This window comes from Octopus sinensis, linkage group LG7 (genome assembly GCF_006345805.1).
Source record: "Octopus sinensis linkage group LG7, ASM634580v1, whole genome shotgun sequence".
Lineage (NCBI taxonomy): Eukaryota > Metazoa > Mollusca > Cephalopoda > Octopoda > Octopodidae > Octopus > Octopus sinensis.
The window spans coordinates 73,044,462-73,063,320 of record NC_043003.1 but is presented as its reverse complement, the minus strand read 5'-3'; the positions used below and the strand labels follow the sequence as shown (position 1 = coordinate 73,063,320).

The 18,859-nt window shown below is 33.7% G+C and overlaps 1 protein-coding gene across 4 annotated transcripts in view; it reads right to left on the bottom strand.

Moving 5' to 3' along the window:
• The window catches only part of LOC118764280 (uncharacterized protein PB18E9.04c-like), a 161,314-nt gene that overhangs the window by 62,393 nt on the left and 80,062 nt on the right, over window positions 1-18,859 (bottom strand). For 3 of the 4 annotated variants that reach the window (XM_036504842.1, XM_036504839.1, XM_036504841.1), the window contains 2 exons: window positions 16,193-16,347; window positions 3,609-5,258 (listed from right to left, as the gene is read on the bottom strand). In XM_036504842.1, coding sequence (XP_036360735.1) covers window positions 3,609-5,258; window positions 16,193-16,347 — 1,805 coding nt within the window. The remainder of the gene's footprint in view (window positions 1-3,608; window positions 5,259-16,192; window positions 16,348-18,859) is intronic. The other variant, XM_036504840.1, reaches the window with a different exon arrangement.

Below are 18,859 nucleotides of genomic sequence, written 5' to 3'. Positions count from 1 at the left end.
TAGCACAAACAATAATATTAACGATGATCTCTCATTAAATGATAACATCAATGTAACCAACATTTGCAATAGTGGGCTTAATAAAACGTGTGTCCTAAATGGAAAGTGCCGAATAATGAATACCGTATACTAATGCAAGTTTACCTCTGGTAACATAAACTTTTTTATATAGGATTATCCTCTACGTTTTTGAAATCCAGACTGGCTAACCATTTTTCTACCTTCAAATAAAATCGAAAGCGTAACTCCACAGGACTTAGTAAACTAATATGGTACCTTAAAAATTCTAACAAACTTTTTTCTTTAGAATGGAAAATTTTATCTAAACCTTTTCCCTATGATAAAGGGAAATCTTTCTGTCCTCTTTGTACGGAAGAGCAATTTTTTATTCTCTTTTCCAAACATAATCTAGTAAAGGAGTTACGGAGCGCGTTTACAGGTGTACACACTAGAAGAAAATATTCTTTCGATTTTTCAAAATAGTATCAATCTATTTCCTAATAAAAATTTTCGGCGAAATTACCTTTTCTTTATTCTTCTATGTTACTTCCCATAACATTTATTCTTCCCGTCTTTTTTCTCTTCCTACCTTTTATCTATACGATTTTGCCCGTTACTCTTACCTCTCTCTCTCTCTCTCTCCCTTTTTATTTTGTTTTTTCTTTCCCCTCCTTATCTTTCTAACCCTTTTCTTCATTTTCTCACCCTATGAAGTATATTTCCTTAACGACACTTTTAAATATTTAGCGTTCCCTCACTACTTGGATTTCCATATATGTATATGCGTATATATCAGGGTTTTTTCCTGTATGCATGTATACTATGTTTGTGTACAAGCGTGTTTATGTGCTTAAGTAGGTGTGTGTGTATGTGTTAGGGTCTATGTTTTGGGATGTGTATGCTCTTGTGCTTGTAGGTGAACGTGTGTTTATGTGTATAACTATATGATCGTAAACGCCTATTAACGTATACCTATGTATTTATGTGTGTGCTGTGAGTATATGTATGAGTGTATGTGTATGTATGTATTTATGTACATATGTATGTGTGAGTGTGTATATATTTGCATACATACATGTTCGTATTGGTCAAAGTATTAACATATATATATGTGTGTGTGTGTGTGTGTTTATGTATGCATCTTGCATATATGCGTGGGTGTACGTGTGCGTGCATATGCATATAAATACGTCACATTTTCTAGGGCTTCCTATATCTGTAAATATGTCTGTTTGATGAGTGTTGTTTATACCTTTCCTGATGAGACGGATGCATACCTGGCCATAATTCTTCCTGTCGGACTTATTTTGAATGCATCCATCGAAATATATGTTGAAGATATGAAGATATAAATGTTTTAATAACATTCTCAGTGTTTGTCGCTTTTTCAATTTTTCCTATTTTCTCCTAAATACGACATTCTTATTCCGAAATCAAATCAGACACAGGTGTCATCATTGTTTTCTAGGACACTTAAGCAACATTTAGGTACCTTGTAATTATACCCCTGGATCATTCCTATAAATTATATATATATATTGGTGCGGGTATGGCTGTGTTGTAAGAGGCTTGCGCTTGGTTCTGGGTTCAGTCCAACTGCGTGGCACCTTGCGCAATTGTCTTCTACTGTAGCCTCGGACAGAACAAAGTCTTGTGAGTGGATTTGGCTGACGGAAACTGAAAGATACCCGTCGTATATATGTGTGTGTTTGTGTGTGTGTGTGTCTGTGTCGCCCCCACCCCCGTTGCTTAACAACCGATGTTAGTGTGTTTCCGTCCCCGTAACTTTACTTACAAGGCTTACAAAGAATAAGTCTTGAGGTCGGCTTCTTCACTTAAAATACCTTTAAATCGGTGCTCCGGCATGGCCGTAGTCAAATGACTGGAACAAGTAAAAGAATAAAAGATATATAAATGTATACACACACACACACACACGTACACACACACACACACACACACATATATATAATATATATATATATATATATATATATATATATATATATTATATATAATATATATATATACATGCATATATGAGTACAGGACTTCCCCAGCTGTGCAAACAACATGAAATACGTAAACAAACGAGTTAAGTCAAATACATAAATAACGAGAGAGAAAATGGAAAACAAGTAAACACAGAGAAAGGATCCTTCATCAGTTGTCGGCTATCTATCTCCTCCTCATTTGAGCGTTCAACGACAATGTGAATTCTAAAATAAGAATTCTGAAATAAAATTTAGGATATATGGAGGGGAAAAGTTGAGAAGCAAAACAGGAGAGTGGAGACATACAAGGAAACCGAACTAAAATAAACATGGAGGATCATTAGACCAAAACGAGTAGAAAGCAGTGGACGCTGCGATATATATATATATTATATATATATATGAAAAAGGTTTGAAAATGCAATTTAACGATGTTTATTTACTTAACCGGTTCACTCTTGGTAAAAGATTGTCAAAAGAAACTTTGAATATTATGGGTTCAAAAAAGTTTTTTACATAATTGTCACATTGAATATTATGAATTCAAAAATGTTTTTTTATACATAATTGTCACATTACATGTATAAACATAGTATAAAAAAGTTCAATAGTATGATGAGAATCATGTGTGTGTGTATTGTTGTTGTGTGTGTGTGTATATATATGTGTGTGACAAACAGACGCTGTCTGACCACCAGGCACACGGACACATCTATTCACACCCGCATACTCACCTCCCAATAACCCCAAAATCACTGATGCTTGAAGGGGAAGTATAAACCAAACTGGTACATATCTTTTTTCTCTCAATCCAACTTTTCTGCTAAAACAACAGGTCAGTAAAAACAAATTCTCGCCTTCGATTCAAAATAGTCTGAGATGTCTAAAATATCCATTTTAATTTTCTCTGTCAATATTACAAGCTTTCTCACCAAACTATTACACTTCCGTATGTCTTTAACATGTCCTTTCTACCAAAGACTGTATATATATACATGTAATGTGACAATTGGCGACAACCAATAATTAACGCAACCAAATTTCCAATAATATATTTGTTTTATTCTTTTCTGCCAATTTTTCCAAATATTCTCATCATACTATTGAACTTTTTTATACTATGTTTATACATGTAATGTGACAATTATGTATAAAAAAACATTTTTGAATTCATAATATTCAATGTGACAATTATGTAAAAAACTTTTTTTGAACCCATAATATTCAAAGTTTCTTTTGACAATCTTTTACCAAAGAGTGAAACCGGTTAAGTAAATAAACATCGTTTAAATTGCATTTTCAAACCTTTTTTCATATATAATCCCACTCGTGCGATACCCCACAACTCAACTTTTTTATATATATATATATATATATATATATATGTGTGTGTGTGTGTGTGTGTGAAGTGTAATTATGTTTATATGCGCATCGCTACCTCCAGACACATATATGCATGTATTTATATGTATGTATGTATGTATGTACGTACGTATGTATGCATGTATGTGAGTGAGTGAGAGAGAGTGCACGTGTGCATGTGTGTGTGCGTGTGTGTTTGTGTTTGCGAACATGCGTGTACATAGGTGTAAGTTGAGAAAATTATTTACCTACTTGGTGAAACATCAGTTGTGGTAAGAGCTGGCTCGGTTGCCGTTAATGAAATATCCGTCATCGACTGTGATTCAACCGGTGTATTTTCTGTATATATGTTTTCGGTAACCGGAGTGGTCTGTGGTTGCAGGCTTCCAGAATTAATTATAGGTGTTGAGCTATAGGCTTCCGTATTGATTGTGTCAGAGGTAACAAAATTTAAAGTTGAACCTGAAGCCAAGCTAATTGTTTCATTCGCTTCGGATGATATTGTATAAGATACTGTGGATTCTTCTTTGACGTTGTTATATGTTGTACTGACAATATCAGGTGTTGTCTCCAGTGTATAAGGTGGAGTGTCTTTCGGTGTAACAATAATGTATGTAGTGGAATCTGTTGTTTCTGTAGAAAGTGATGCATCTTGTGTAGTATTGTGTTTCGTATAATCATGAGTTTCTGACATTGTGATTTGTGTAGAGTCAGTGATATCTCCAGATGTCGTAGTATTGTGTTTCGTATAATCATGAGTTTCTGACATTGTGATTTGTGTAGAGTCAGTGATATCTCCAGATGTCGTAAAATCTGGAGTAATGTTGCTTACATCTGGTGTGGTGTTGCTAGTATCTCTTATGTTGCTATGCGATGTCAAATCATATATAATACTTTGAGTGTTATAGTTAATATCAAGTGTTGTGATATCTCTCTCTTTCACATCAATCGTCGTAATATCTTCTGTATTAGTTACAGAATTCGCCGTTAGTCGTGAGGTATCGTACATGGTTAAGCGTTCATCAGGTGTTATAAGGTCGGAAGTGAACATTATTTCAGCTTGGCTGGTTATTTCTGGTTTAGAATTGTAAGTAGTAAGCAGAAAATCAGCTGTTTGGACTGTTGTGGATGAAACTGGAGTTTCCTCAGTATTAGTTACATCAAAATTTGTGAAATCGTTCATGGTAAATATCGATCCTGGTGTAAATAATTCATTATCAAGTGTCTGCATATTGGTTACTGAGGTTTCTGTAATGTCCTTATAATCTGTGTTGAAAGTTGATGGTTTATTGATAATGTCAGGTGAAGATTTTTCTGTCAATTCTGTAAAGGCTATCGTTGAAATCTCTGAATTTTTAACATTTTTATTTGTATCAGTGAGATAATCTTCAGTTTTGTAATTCTCAGATGTCAACGGCATAGTTATTATCATGTTACTTAATTCACTTATTTCCGTCGACCTAGTAAAATCTTGAGCAAGACTACTGTCTGTTAAAGGTGTCCAGCCTGACACGAACAGAGGCGAATTTTCTTTTACTGTACTCACATCAATGTCATCATTACCAGCAGGTTCAGAACCAAAGTATGATATCGTCACAAGTGTAAACATGGAATTATCAGATGCCATGTCGTTATTATTGTTCGTGCTGTAAATGCTATTGGTACTAGTTTCTGAAATTCCATCATATTCTGGTTTTTGCGATAGTTCAGCTACGTTTGTCTGTCTTTCAGAAGAAATCAGTGGAGTGACGTCAACAATATTCCTTGTGTTTGCAAACGATGTCAAATTTTGTGCTGTGTTTTGTGTCGAATAATCAATGCCAGCTGTTGTGATGCTCATTATCATTGACGTATTTCCAGATGTAGTTACATCGACGACTCCTGATGATGGATTAGCAGTCTCTGAAAGACAAAAAAATTACATATACAAATATACAGGTGCATACAGATAGACAGACAGACAGACATATTGATAGATAAATAGAAGATATATATATAGATAGATAGATAGATACATACATACATACATACATACTACATACATACATACATAGATATCATTTATATACACGGACGCATATATAGAGATGTGCATAAATGCATGAATGTGTATATATGTGTATGTATGTGTATGGTGTGCGTGTGTGCGTGTGTGCGTGTGTGGTTGTGTGTGTGGGGGGGGCGTTAAAGTGCATATGGAAATACATTTTAATAGTCATTTTCTTATAAACAGCATTAAACTGCATAGGCATTTGTAAGTGGTATCAATGGTAAGGAATCAGTCATGCTTAATTATGTTTCCGCAAATTCTGAGACGCTATTACTTTTGTTGGTACTGCTGAGGATGGTGATGAGGGTGGTGATGAGGGTGGTGATGATTATGGTATTGATCAGGCTGAGATAGTTGATGTTCATGCTGGTGATGGGTATAAGACGAATGGTTGTAAGGAAGATAATGAGCTGCGAGAATGTTTTCTGAGTAATATACAGAGTGCGTAAGCTAGGATATACCTTTCTAGACCATTGCTGCATTTTCTGCTAACTCTGTATAATCTTTGTTTCAGAAAATAATAGTGGCAGACCCTCAGCTTATTCAAGAAAGGAAGAGGCATGCTGTTGTTGTGGTTATAAAGGCTGAGCATAGCGATTTAGAAATATCTCGATTTTTAAAAGTTCCCAGATCTTTCGTCTACAAAGTTTGTAAGGAGTTAGACTAAATATGGAAACGTATCACCAGCATCAAAGCATAAAAACGTATTCTAAACGCTTTGAAATCATTGGAACACTAGAATTTAGTCAGCAAGTTCAACAGACCATTGATTACAATCCCAGAAAGTACATGGGGTCAATTGCAAAAGATCTCCATGTGTCAGAAGGAACAGTAAAAAATGTTGTCCACGAAAACATTAGATATAAGTCTTATATGATGAGAAAAGGTCAATTTGTCAGAAAAATCAAAATAAAATCACTAAATCAGATCTAAAAGGTTCTTAAACAAACTGAAAAATCTAGCAGAAGAAGAATTGATTTGGTTTTCCTCAAGCGAGAAAAACTTCGACCAAGATCAAAAGTTAACAGAAGAAATGACAGATTATTATGTGTAGACCCTTCTGATATTCTGAGTGTTATGCATACAAAATTCCCTCCAACTATCATGGTTTTAGGGGTTGTCAACAATGAAGGGTGTGATGCCTCGTTACTTCTTTCACTTATTTCCGTCGACCTAGTAAAATCTTGAGCAAGACCTGTTAAAAGTGTCCAGTGTGACACGAACAGAGGCAAGTTTTCCTTCACTGTACTCACATCAATGTCATCATCACCAGCAGGTTCAGATCATAGATATTGCAATACCTGGAGAAGCTCAGGTGGCGAGCTGGCAGAAACGTTAGCATGCCGGGCGAAATGCTTAGCGGTATTTCGTCTGCCGTTACGTTCTGAGTTCAAATTCCACCGAGGTCGACTTTGCCTTTTTGAGGATGTAGTTCCCTGTTAATTATCATCACTTTTCTAGTTTTACTCTCCATTTCCTTAAGCTCGTTCTTTATCCACCTAATAACACCTACGCCGTATCGCATTAAGGAAACAGTCCATGTGTCATTGCTCTGATTTTGTTTTTCCCATAATTAACTTGGTTATTCTGAGATATTCTCGCCTAAGTCTCTCCTTCATTTCACTTGCCTTCATTTTGTCGTATTCTAAAATCCTCAGATATTTATATCTCAATATCCTTGATTTTCTCGCCGTTGGGTAGCTCTACACTATCTGATGACACTAATTTACCACTTTGTATTATAAGCATACCACACTTTTTAGTCCTTATTCCATTCCGATATCCTTACTGAATATCTGCACTGTTGAAACTAGGCCATTTATTTCACTTTCGGTATTTACTCCAAATATATTTAAGTCATCTAGATATAACGGATTATTTTATTTTCCTCCACTTTTCAAGGTGTACTCCGATGTCACTTTCCGTAGTATCTGTGTGAGGGGTATCACACAAATCACAGCAATCTCCTTGAAATATATCATTATTACTATTATTATTATTACTATTATTATTATTATTATTATTATTATTATTATTATTATTATTATTATTATTATTATTATTATTATTATTATTATTATTATTATTATTACCAAAATCATCATCATTATCGTTATTACTATTATTATTATTATTATCATCATCATCATCATCATCATCAAAACGTGGTAAACTGACAGAATCATTAGCACGCCGGGCAAAATGCTTAGCGACACTTCGTCCATTTTTACATTCTAAGTTCAAATTCCACTGAAGTCAACTTTACTCTCATCGGGTTCGATGTAATTGACTAGTCCCCTCCCATCAAATTTCAAACCTTATGCCTTTAGTATCACGTCGGCTGTGATTTGTCACAGGATTTACTTTGTGTACGTATGTCCCATGATTTCAATAGACTGTTGCGCGCGGATGTGCAAGTTTGTGTGGATCTATACATGTGCGTCTGATTAGAAATACCAGATTGTTGTTTTAACTTCAGTCAATGTTTTAGAACTATTTCAAACACAAATAACTCTGTTTTCATTAGAAAGGGGAAGAAGAAGAAGAAGAAGAAGAAGAAGAAGAAGAAGAAGATGAAGATGAAGAAGAAGAAGAAGAAGAAGGAGAAGAAGAAGAAGAAGAAGAAGAAGAAGAAGGAGAAGAAGAAGAAGAAGAGAAGGAGAAGAAGAAGAAAAGAAGAAGAAGAAGAAGAAGGAGAAGGAGAAGAAGAAGAAGAAGAAGAAGAAGAAGAAGAAGAAGAAGAAGAAGAAGAAGAAGAAGAAGAAGAAGAAGAAGAAGAAGTTGCATTTTACGATATCTACTTTTTTAACAAATATTCTCTGCTATTGTGTAATCAGTGTCACACACGTGAATAATGAAAAATGCGTCTTAAAAGTATAAACCACGAAACCACAGGATTCAGAATGACATTATCAACAAGAACAATGGCAACAGCAGAAGTAGTAGTAGTGGCAGTAGTAGCAGCAGTTACAAACCTGTTAACAAAACGGTGACAAAAATGGCGATTCTATTGATATTTCTTCTCACAAAGTAATTGTGTTTTCTACAAAGATATTGGAACCTATAAAATAAGTATTGATTGAAGATCCCAGATAATCGATTTACTTTCCAAATTTGAAGTAATACTCCTCCTTTCACAAGTATTTTTACTATTATTATTATTATTATTATTATTATTATTATTGTTGTTGTTGTTGTTGTTGTTGTTGTTGTCGTTGTTGTTCTTGATGTTCTCAGTGCACTTTTATTGTTGTTAATGAAACTAGTAGAAAAATTGGTATGATATGGGAAACTGATTATTATTTTAGTTGAATTCTCTACAAGTAAGGCATAGGTGGCTCTGGTGAGCTGTAAACTTGATGTTACTGTCATCTGGGCCATGCTGACTAGGTTCATTTTCTACAGTGTATAAATGATGTAGCGCTCATAGTAATTTTGAACACAAGATCGTTTGAGCTTTCTGAAGAGAATCAAGTCGTGTCATTCCCTTTATTGTATGGTTTCGCCTTTTGTAATTAGTCTCCAGATTCCTAATATTTTGTTTAGTACAGAGCGACCAGGATAGGCAACAATATTTTATCCATGAGACAACAGGGAAGGGTTGGCAATTTTTTAATTTATTTATATTTATTTTTATTCATTTATTTATATATTATAAAAATCCAGTTATGGATAGAAAGCTCCTGTGGAGAATGCACTGTTTTTATTAACTTTAATTTCTATCTTTTTACCAATATTCATCGTAGTCCAAAATCTGACCATTTATAGATTTCTGAAAACTCATAATAACACGACTTTTCTATAGCACTAAACTCACCATTGTATTGCTTATCCACATAAAATACAAACTTACAAGAAAACATGAAATAAAATTTACAGACCCACTATTTCTAAATATGAGTTGCAATTATATTAATCATATACAGTACGAATATTCATGCTTTGAAATGGGTTGGCGAATATGCGACATGTTTCAAAGTATGTGTTTCATAAACGACATTACTTCAGTTTGCGAGAAGTTGGCTAAATAGAGATGTGTGACGATGGTGTATATTGGAGCGTGCATTTGTTTATACGGATACATAATTGATTCTATCATAATCAGAAGAGGTTGTTTTTATACTGTGCTAAATTTATAGACCGTGTATAATCACTAGTACGTTTGTAGAAACTGATTTGTTGATTTGAGACAATTCTATATATACTCATACTCATACACAGAAACACTCACATACACTCACACACACATACACACACACACACACACACACACACACACACACACACTAAAAAACATATATGAGTGTATGCGTAACTAAATGTGCATATCATGATGAGCTATCAGCATAAAGGTATATGTAACTATCGAAAATTACTTTATGTATGTTGGTTTGAAATTGACAATACATTCAGAAATGTAATGTTAATATAAAGATACAAATACATACATTGATGCATAATTACATACATATACATTAACACACACATATACATATATATATATGCATATATATACACATATATATATATGTATTTATATGTGTGGGTGTGCATGTGTGTATATATCTGGGTGTGTATGAGTGTGTGTGTTTGTGTGTGTGCGCGCGTGTGTGAGTCAATATACAAAATGTAAACGCAGACATTTGAAATATATCTCCCCCTCTTTCTCTCCTCTGTACATCGGTCAAACGGGACACCGCTTGGCTGACCGGTTTGCGAAGCACCTCCGAAAAATTAGACTCGACAATGACACCCGGTCTCGCGCCATTTCTGATAAACCGGTCATTCTTACAACACTTGTCTGTGTTCGGACTGTCTTTGCACAGAGGTTATCCGGACTCCCACCTTCGCCGAGAACAAGAATTAATCTTCTCACTTCGCTCCTTTACGCCACATGGGATCAACTCCCCTCCCCACTTTATCTGACTCCTCTCCCCACTCCTCTCTTCATCTGACACCTACTTTCTCTCTTCACTCCTACCCACCTCTCCTCTTCTCTCTTGACCTGACACCTACTTCCTCTCTTCATTCCTACTCACCTTCTCCCTTCATTGATACTCCTTCCATCCACCCCACCCCTAGACATCCCGCTCACACATGCCCAACCCTTACCCCGACATCCCCATCCCAAACTCACACCCCACACTCACCTTCCCACAACCAATCACCGCTACATCACACACCACCGCACCACATCACACCAACTCGGACACACTAGCAGTGACCACTTCCTAGCATCCACACATCATCCACACACCCACATATTACAGACGCACACACTTACACACGCACACATCAACACGTCAAAGTCACTAGCCACATCCACATACACACACTTATACACTCTTACATACACACACGCACGCGCACCTTCGGTTTGGGATCACAAATACTTTATAATCTCCGCCTTCTCCTAGTATTCTTGTCTAACAATCTTTGTCCAGCCAGTCGCCATGATTGACCGCTAACTCCAAAATTTTTTTTTTCTCTTTCTGTTTATTTCCTCGTGTTTCTCTCTGTTGAAGAGAGTAGGCTCGAAACGTAAATAAAATTCCTGAGAGTCAAAGTAATAGACCTGCTTGTTGTTTACACACCTATCTCGTCTTTTGTTTTTCTGTAAATTTCATATATATATATATATATACGAGTATAACAGTATTATAACAATATGTCATATAGTGAAACTCAAATGCATACTGCATAAACTAATAAACTCATACATAGATATAGCAGCACACATAAACATGATGTCCATATCCGTGTATAAAACACACATCTACATACATGAATACGCAAATATCATAAATAAATCTATACGTGTAGACATTTTTCATGTTTATCTTTGTGTCTAAACGTGCAAGCCTACTTACACATTCTCCTTCCAGCTTGCATCTCACATAAAAATTATGAATTTTAGAATAATTTTTATCATTTGAAAATATAACGTTCATACCAATTTACAAACGATATGCATATACACTTGATATGTTCTTTGAAGAAGTATATCGATAATTTATCCTTTTCTAAAACTTCAAATATTTGCTTGTACCTTGTTACATATACTATTTATTATGTTAGCTTCATTACATGTATATGTACACACACACACACACGCATATATATATATATATATATATATATATTATATATATATATATATATATATATATATATATATATATATATATACATATATATATATATATAATGGAGAAATTGTACAAAATGTATAATGGTTTATATGTATGGATGGATGTATGATATATGTATGTACGCATGCATAATGTGTATATATAAATATATATATATATGCATAAATAATATATAGAAGTTTTCCTCTTCCAATTTGTCGTTATGAATCTCATTTCTTCAACGCATTTGCCATCTTTTTCTTTTCTTTTTTTTTATAATTCCCATCGTATCTCTCAATATAATCAACATTCGGATAATCTAGATTTTCTAGATTCTTATATTTGGATTTTCTTTCCCATTTCCTTGAATTATATGTATGAACGGACGTTACTATTTGTGCAATATCTGGTCACAATATCTGATCAATTTGACTTGATTTCCTTGCTTGTGTGAGGGACACAGATATTGTGGTCGCTTCTGAGACTTCTCGTGTATATTTATACAACCACTTTACTATTGACATCACATTTTATTGTAAATCTCAACTGTGAGTTTTAATGCGTTGTAGCTTGCCTAAATCTCGGCAACCAAAAGCTAGGTTGATAATTCGTACTTCTCCCTTCTAGATATTATATAGATTATTGTACTTTGTTTTCTTTTTTCATTGCATGATTTTTGGTAATTTTTGGTGAGAAGATATTGACTTTCTACCGTTATAAAAAAATCTGAAGTGTCATGTTTGTGTCACCATCTGTCAACATTTGGTAAAAATTTACTTTTTCTATTTAAACCCGGTAGAGTTAGACAGCTAAATGTTTTTCTTACAATCGTACTATCATGGTATTCAGTAGCCACATATTTTAGCTTAGATTCAGTTAAGGTCCTTTGTTATTCACCCTTTGGTTATCGATAAGTTAAGGATCAGTTGAGCTCTTGTATTGATGCAATTGAATAACCCCCGCCCCTAGAATTTCAGACCGCGTGCCTATAGCAGAAAGGATTATTACCTCCGCCTAAGCGAAGGCGGAGGTAATGTTTTTCAGTCGTGTTTGCTTATTTGTTTATCCGTGGACAAGTTATCTCAAGGACCACCGGATGGATTCGGATGAAACATTCAGGGATGTTTGGCCTCGTGAATGGCACGAATTGTTTAGATTTTGGGATCGATCCGATACCGGACAAGGATTCTGGATTATTTGTTATATTTACTTTAAATGAAGTATTACGATCTTACGTTCACCTTCAAGTCTTTCTCTGATTATCTCCCTTGAAAAATAATCCAGAATCCTTGTTCGGTACCTGGTCGATCCCAATAGTAGTCATGGAATATGAATGTGGGTGTGCGGGCCGTGTTTATAATGCTGTGTGTAAGTTAGGTCGGCGTTACTGTTTCTAAAGTTTTATTTACGTTTCTCTATTATGAATCTTACTTGCGTCTCTATCTTAGTAGAAACTGACGGATAAAGAAATCAAACTACATAAACAAACGGCAGGAAACCCGTTCAGAAATTAAATAATACTAACGTATTCAGTAACAATTATAAATGTAATTTATCCTCGCCAATTAGTTTTACCAATTTTGAATAGATCGCTCCTGTTTGCGCAACGATGTAGTTAAGCCTCCGTTAGCAACACCATATGCAGGTTCTTTCCGTTTTCTTACACGCACGAATGAATTTTTCACCATATACCTTAATGGTCGTAAAGACACTGTTTCTGTGGATAGACTAAAAAAGGCCTTCATAGAGAAAACTGTCCCTGTTCCCACTGCAGACGACACACATGCAGCATTACAAACACGGCCCGCACACCCACATTCACATTTCATGTCTACCACTGGGATCGACCAGGTACCGGTATTCTTACTTAATTTTTTAGAGCGGTCGGGTTCATTTTTAGCATTCTCGTTTGTGAGAGCTGTGGAGTTATTCTCATTTTTAAAATTATCTCCGGCTGATCGTTGTGAGGACGTCGGTGTTGCCTTCGCATAGGTTTGCGATTTCTGAGTGCTCTTGTTCTTATTATTATCATTATTTTCATTAGCATCTTCTTTCAATTCTGTTTCCATTTCTTGCCGAGTGTCTTCCTGACGCCTAGGCCAGAGAAACGTACTGTATACATTGGTAGGCCATTTAAGCAAACACACTAGACTGTTCATTTACAGAGTCATGTGATAGAGAAAAGAGAGGACAGAGAGAAAAAAGGAAAATAAAAAATAGAAAAGTAAACAAATAAAATAAAGTGAGGTAAAAGGAAGGAAACGTCCCAGCAACAATGCCTTTCTCAATACGTGTGACGTACTAGTTAAGACAATCTTTTGCAATTCCTGCATGGATGGTAAGCCAGGGATCACTCTCAAATAATTTTCAGTTCCGTTTTCGATCATTCCAAGTGCCCCTTATAACTGTCTTGAGATGCTAATCGATTTCGATTAGCAAATCTTTATATTTTCTGAGCTTATCAAATTCTTTTGCCGAGATATTATGGTGACAGAGTATGCTCATGTCAATCAATAAATAGACTTTATTGCTTTAGACTTTCACAACAATATCTGATTTATTTGCCTTCATGGTCCGGTTTGTACATACTGGAAGTCCCAAAGAATAGTTACATTTTCTCCCTCAGTTACAGCCTCAGAGTAGTGCTTGTACTATTTGTCAGCAGTTTTGATGTTATAATGCCGACACAATATCCAATGTAGATATTGGCTAACTCTGTAATGTCTTGATTTGTACTCTACAGGTGCGTATTATTATTATTATTATTATTGAGTGAGAGAGCAGTTCATGCCATCAAAGTGACACTGGGGTAAAATATACGAAGCCCAATATACCCATCATGACTACCCGTCTGATAAAGGTATACCAGGCACATGCATCACAACCATATGTGTGCGACATGGTGATCTCATATCAAGATAAACAGCACATGATCTTGCAGGTGGGGCCCAGTTAGAATTTTCTTCAGGTTGAGTAGCCCATCCCGCTTCAAACGGTCCCTGAATAAGGGTTGTTTAAGGATGTTGAAAGAACCACCCATGTTTCCAGAGGTGAACTATTCAAACCCAAAAGAATCCCTCTCAACACATGGCTATGATGCTCCCCCACTACTTCTGCTCGTGATCAGAGATGCACATATCGTCAGCCACTAAGGGACATGCTCAACTGGTTAAGGTCAAACAACTGACAAGCAAATCTGTGGTATTGAGCAGAATATTTGCTGTAGCCCATCTTTTATACCAAGACAAAACAATGTACATGATAACACTTCCAATCAGTTAAGATCAGAAGCCATGAGAGCCGCTGCCTGGTACTGCATCAGGGCATTTATTATTATTATTATTATTATTATTATATTATTATTATTTTATTATTTTATTATTATTATTCAGTAGTTTTATTTTTATAGCGTGCTTTCACTTCACTACGAGTGCAGCTCTGTGTGCCTTGGGTATGTGCTGTGATTTGTTGTGATGCTCTGATGGTTATTGTATGGAAAGTGTCTGCGTAGGATGTGTGCAGTGCCTAGTAGTGCAATTTTCTGTATGTTATATGTGTTTGTAAGTCCTGGTGTTTTTGTTATGTATTGTCTGAATATTTTTTCATCATGCATAATGCACCTACTATGATAGGAATTGTTTCTGTTTTCAGGTTCCACATTCTAGTTACCTCTATTTCCAGGTCTTTGTATTTTGAGAGTTTCTCCATTTCTTTCAGAGACATTATTATTATTATTATTATTATTATTATTATTATTATTATTATATTATTATATTATTATTTCACATATGCACAACATATTATACTGTTGGAAAAAATTCCTGTCATCAAGCTACGACAAGTAAACTTAAATGCCAAGAACCTTCCTTGCAGGTATCTCCCCGCGGTCGACTCTGCCTTTCATTCTTTCGGGTACATAAGATAAACTACCAGTTAAGTGTTGGAGTGGATATCGACTCACCTCCTACTATCAAAATTAATGGTTTTGTGCCTAAATGAGAAACCATTATTGCCATTATAAAGGAGATGGAGGAGAAGATGAAGAAGAAGAAGGAGGTGGAGGAGGAGGAGAAGAAGAAGAAAAAGAAAAAGAAGAAGAAGAAGAAGAAGAAGAAGAAAAAGAAGAAGAAAAGATGAAGAACAACAACAACAATAACAACAAGACGAGGGAGAAGAAATATGTTTGATGACACCTTTGTTATCTCCTCTTTTTGTATCAACTCAGATCTCAAATGATATCTCCAGATCATCTAGTCTAGCGTTCGTGTTACTATCGATTTTTGATGATGGTATAGTGCGACAGATAATGTCATTTTCAGATGATATAATGTAGTTCCACACTCGCTTTTAACCACAGGCGATATTGTTTAGTGTCACACTTTACGGGAATATTTACCTCAGGTATAGCATTTTTAAAGTATCACTGTAGTAGTATCATTAATCTCATTAACAACACAATTTGTAGAAGTAGAAATATGACTATAATAGTCTCAGTAATATACGCATTAGCGTTTTGCTACAATTAAGGCTCATAAGGATAATAGGCCATAATATGAAAATAATTAGCTTCTAGCAAACGAAAAGAAAACTTACGTGATTTATGCTTTTTTTAAAATTTATGGGTGTTATAAGTAATAAAAAATATATACACTCACGAGACTGTAGTTGAGCTGGTGTAAGGTAGACTTGAACCTTGGAGAAACGAAAAGTGTCTCTAGTGTTGAACCCTTTGAGGAGGAATACGACTTCACTTTCGTTAACGGCAGTTTTGGAGAATGTCACACTAAAGTTGATAACAACACTTCCATTCCTACAATAATAAAAGGACTACATATATTTATATGTGTTTGTCAGTGTATATGCATGTGTATGTGTGTGTGTGTGTGTATGTGTGTGTGTGTGTGTGTAAATGTGTGCATGCATGTGTTTTCCATTCATTACCATATTAATGGTAATGAATGGAAAGTTCTCAATACAAGTAGAAAGACCAATACAATTGAATTACTCGAGACACAGACTTGAATTTTCTGCGACTTCGTACATTCTCAACACTTGCACGAAAGAACAATTACCCACACAGTAGATATCTTCATGGTGAAATAACGCACATTCCCTTGACCTAAGTGGATCCTGCTTTAATGGTGAGTGAAATTAGCTAAGATTTTGGAAACTACCGCGCAGTCGTGTGTTTGCTCCCCAACCACATGATTTCGAGTACGGTCTCACTGTGTGGGACCCTAAGCTAATGTATTTTCTACTATAGCCATGTGCCGACCAATACCTTGCGAGTAGAGTTGGTAGACAGTGGTATATATATATACATATATATATATATATATATATATATATTTATATTTATATTTATATATACATATATATATTATATTAAATTAGAGATAAAACCACTATTTTTTAAGTCTTTGGTGTAATAATATTTTCCTTATGTAAATATTGTTGTTTATGTAATGATCTAATTATCGTAATTTTCTATATTATTAGATATTAAATTAAGTTATTCGTAAGATACTACTTAGTGATAGATTTATGTTTTATAGCAAAATACGAGGTGTCTAAGTTAGGCTTTTGTATATACATGTATTAATAGTATTAATTGTAGTTTTAAATTTCTTATAATTAAAATTAGATAAACTTTGATAAACTTAGATATGTTTCGACTAAAGATTGGTCCAGGCCATGTCTAACTTAATAGCATAACTTTGTTATTGTCTTTTAAAATTGATATTCGCTAGTTATTCCCATTGATAATTATATTTATAGTATTTATAGTATTTATTCGATACTATATAACTACGAATTGATTATTTCTATAAGTATTTTACATAAGATTTCCGAAAGTTCGTTTAAGCTTGTTTGTTTGTATTTTTGAAATTAGCTATTTCATCTTTAAATATGAAAAATTAATTTATTAGGTTTTTATTATATGTGCATATATATTTATTTATAGAGATTATTTGATATCTTAATTATAATATTTATATAGATTTATATATGTTCATTGATAATTTATATAGTTTGTTTTTTTCTAAATATTTATGTAATTAGATATAGACTATTACCGATATTAAATTATTGGTGGGTTTCCTACCTTATAAATTGAAATTAATATTTAACATTGTAATTGATTTTGATATAATCATAATTGTTAAGTTTTAAGTTTCTAGTTTGATAATAGAGTTTATTATAAGTAAAATTATTATATTATTTATATCTTAAAAATATTGTTTAAATATTTCTGATTATTTTTAAAATATTTCAATTAACCTGAAGATTGACTGTAACCATAACTCGAATTATTAATTGAATTTTAATTATTGTTATTCGAATTGGTACATCCATGAAACGATCGTAGTGTTTTACTCTTTATCTTTTATTAAACTGTTAATACATTTGATATAAAAAAAATTAATAAAATAATAATAAATAAATAAAATAAATAAATTAATTAATTAATTAATTAACTAATTAATTAATTAAATAATATATAAATATAAAAATATACATACATATATATATTTGTATATATATATAATTTTTTTTAGTTTAAACTATTTAAATAATTTTTTATTTTTAACTTTTATATTTTATATTAATTTTATGTATTGGCTTATGTTTTTCAATGTTTGATTTGCCTAATAGTGGTTTTATCTCTAATTTAATATAATATAATATAATATATTTATACTATAAAATTGGATTTAATCCTAAATCTCAATTTTCCCTGTAAGTTTGGATTTATTCCTAATATTATTATACATATATATATATATATATATATATATATATATACTTATATACGTATATATACATACATATATATATATATATATATATATATATATATATATATATATGTATGTATGTATGTATTATGTATATGTGTATATCTTTAGTGTGTGTGTCTTCGTGTTTTCCACACGCTAACATCCATCTAGTGACTATGGACGTTGGTTTGTTACATCATCTCTGTAAGTTAGCGTTTTGGCAAAAAAGACCAATAGAATAGAATAAGTACCATGCTTATAAAAGAGTAAGCACTGGGGTTAATTTGTTAGACTAAACCATTTAAGGCAGTGCCCCAGCAAGGCCGCAGTCAAATGGTTCAAACAAATAAAACATATTTACTGCAATAGGGAAGACGACTTAGAATATACATGAATGGGCGATAAATGAAGCTACTGAATAAGTAGAGAGACACTTGTCAACCGACCCACGCACGTACGCAACAGGTAATCGTACACATATACAAAAAAAAACAATAATTGTACTCAATTTAGCACTCAATGCAAAAATTTAGTGTCTAA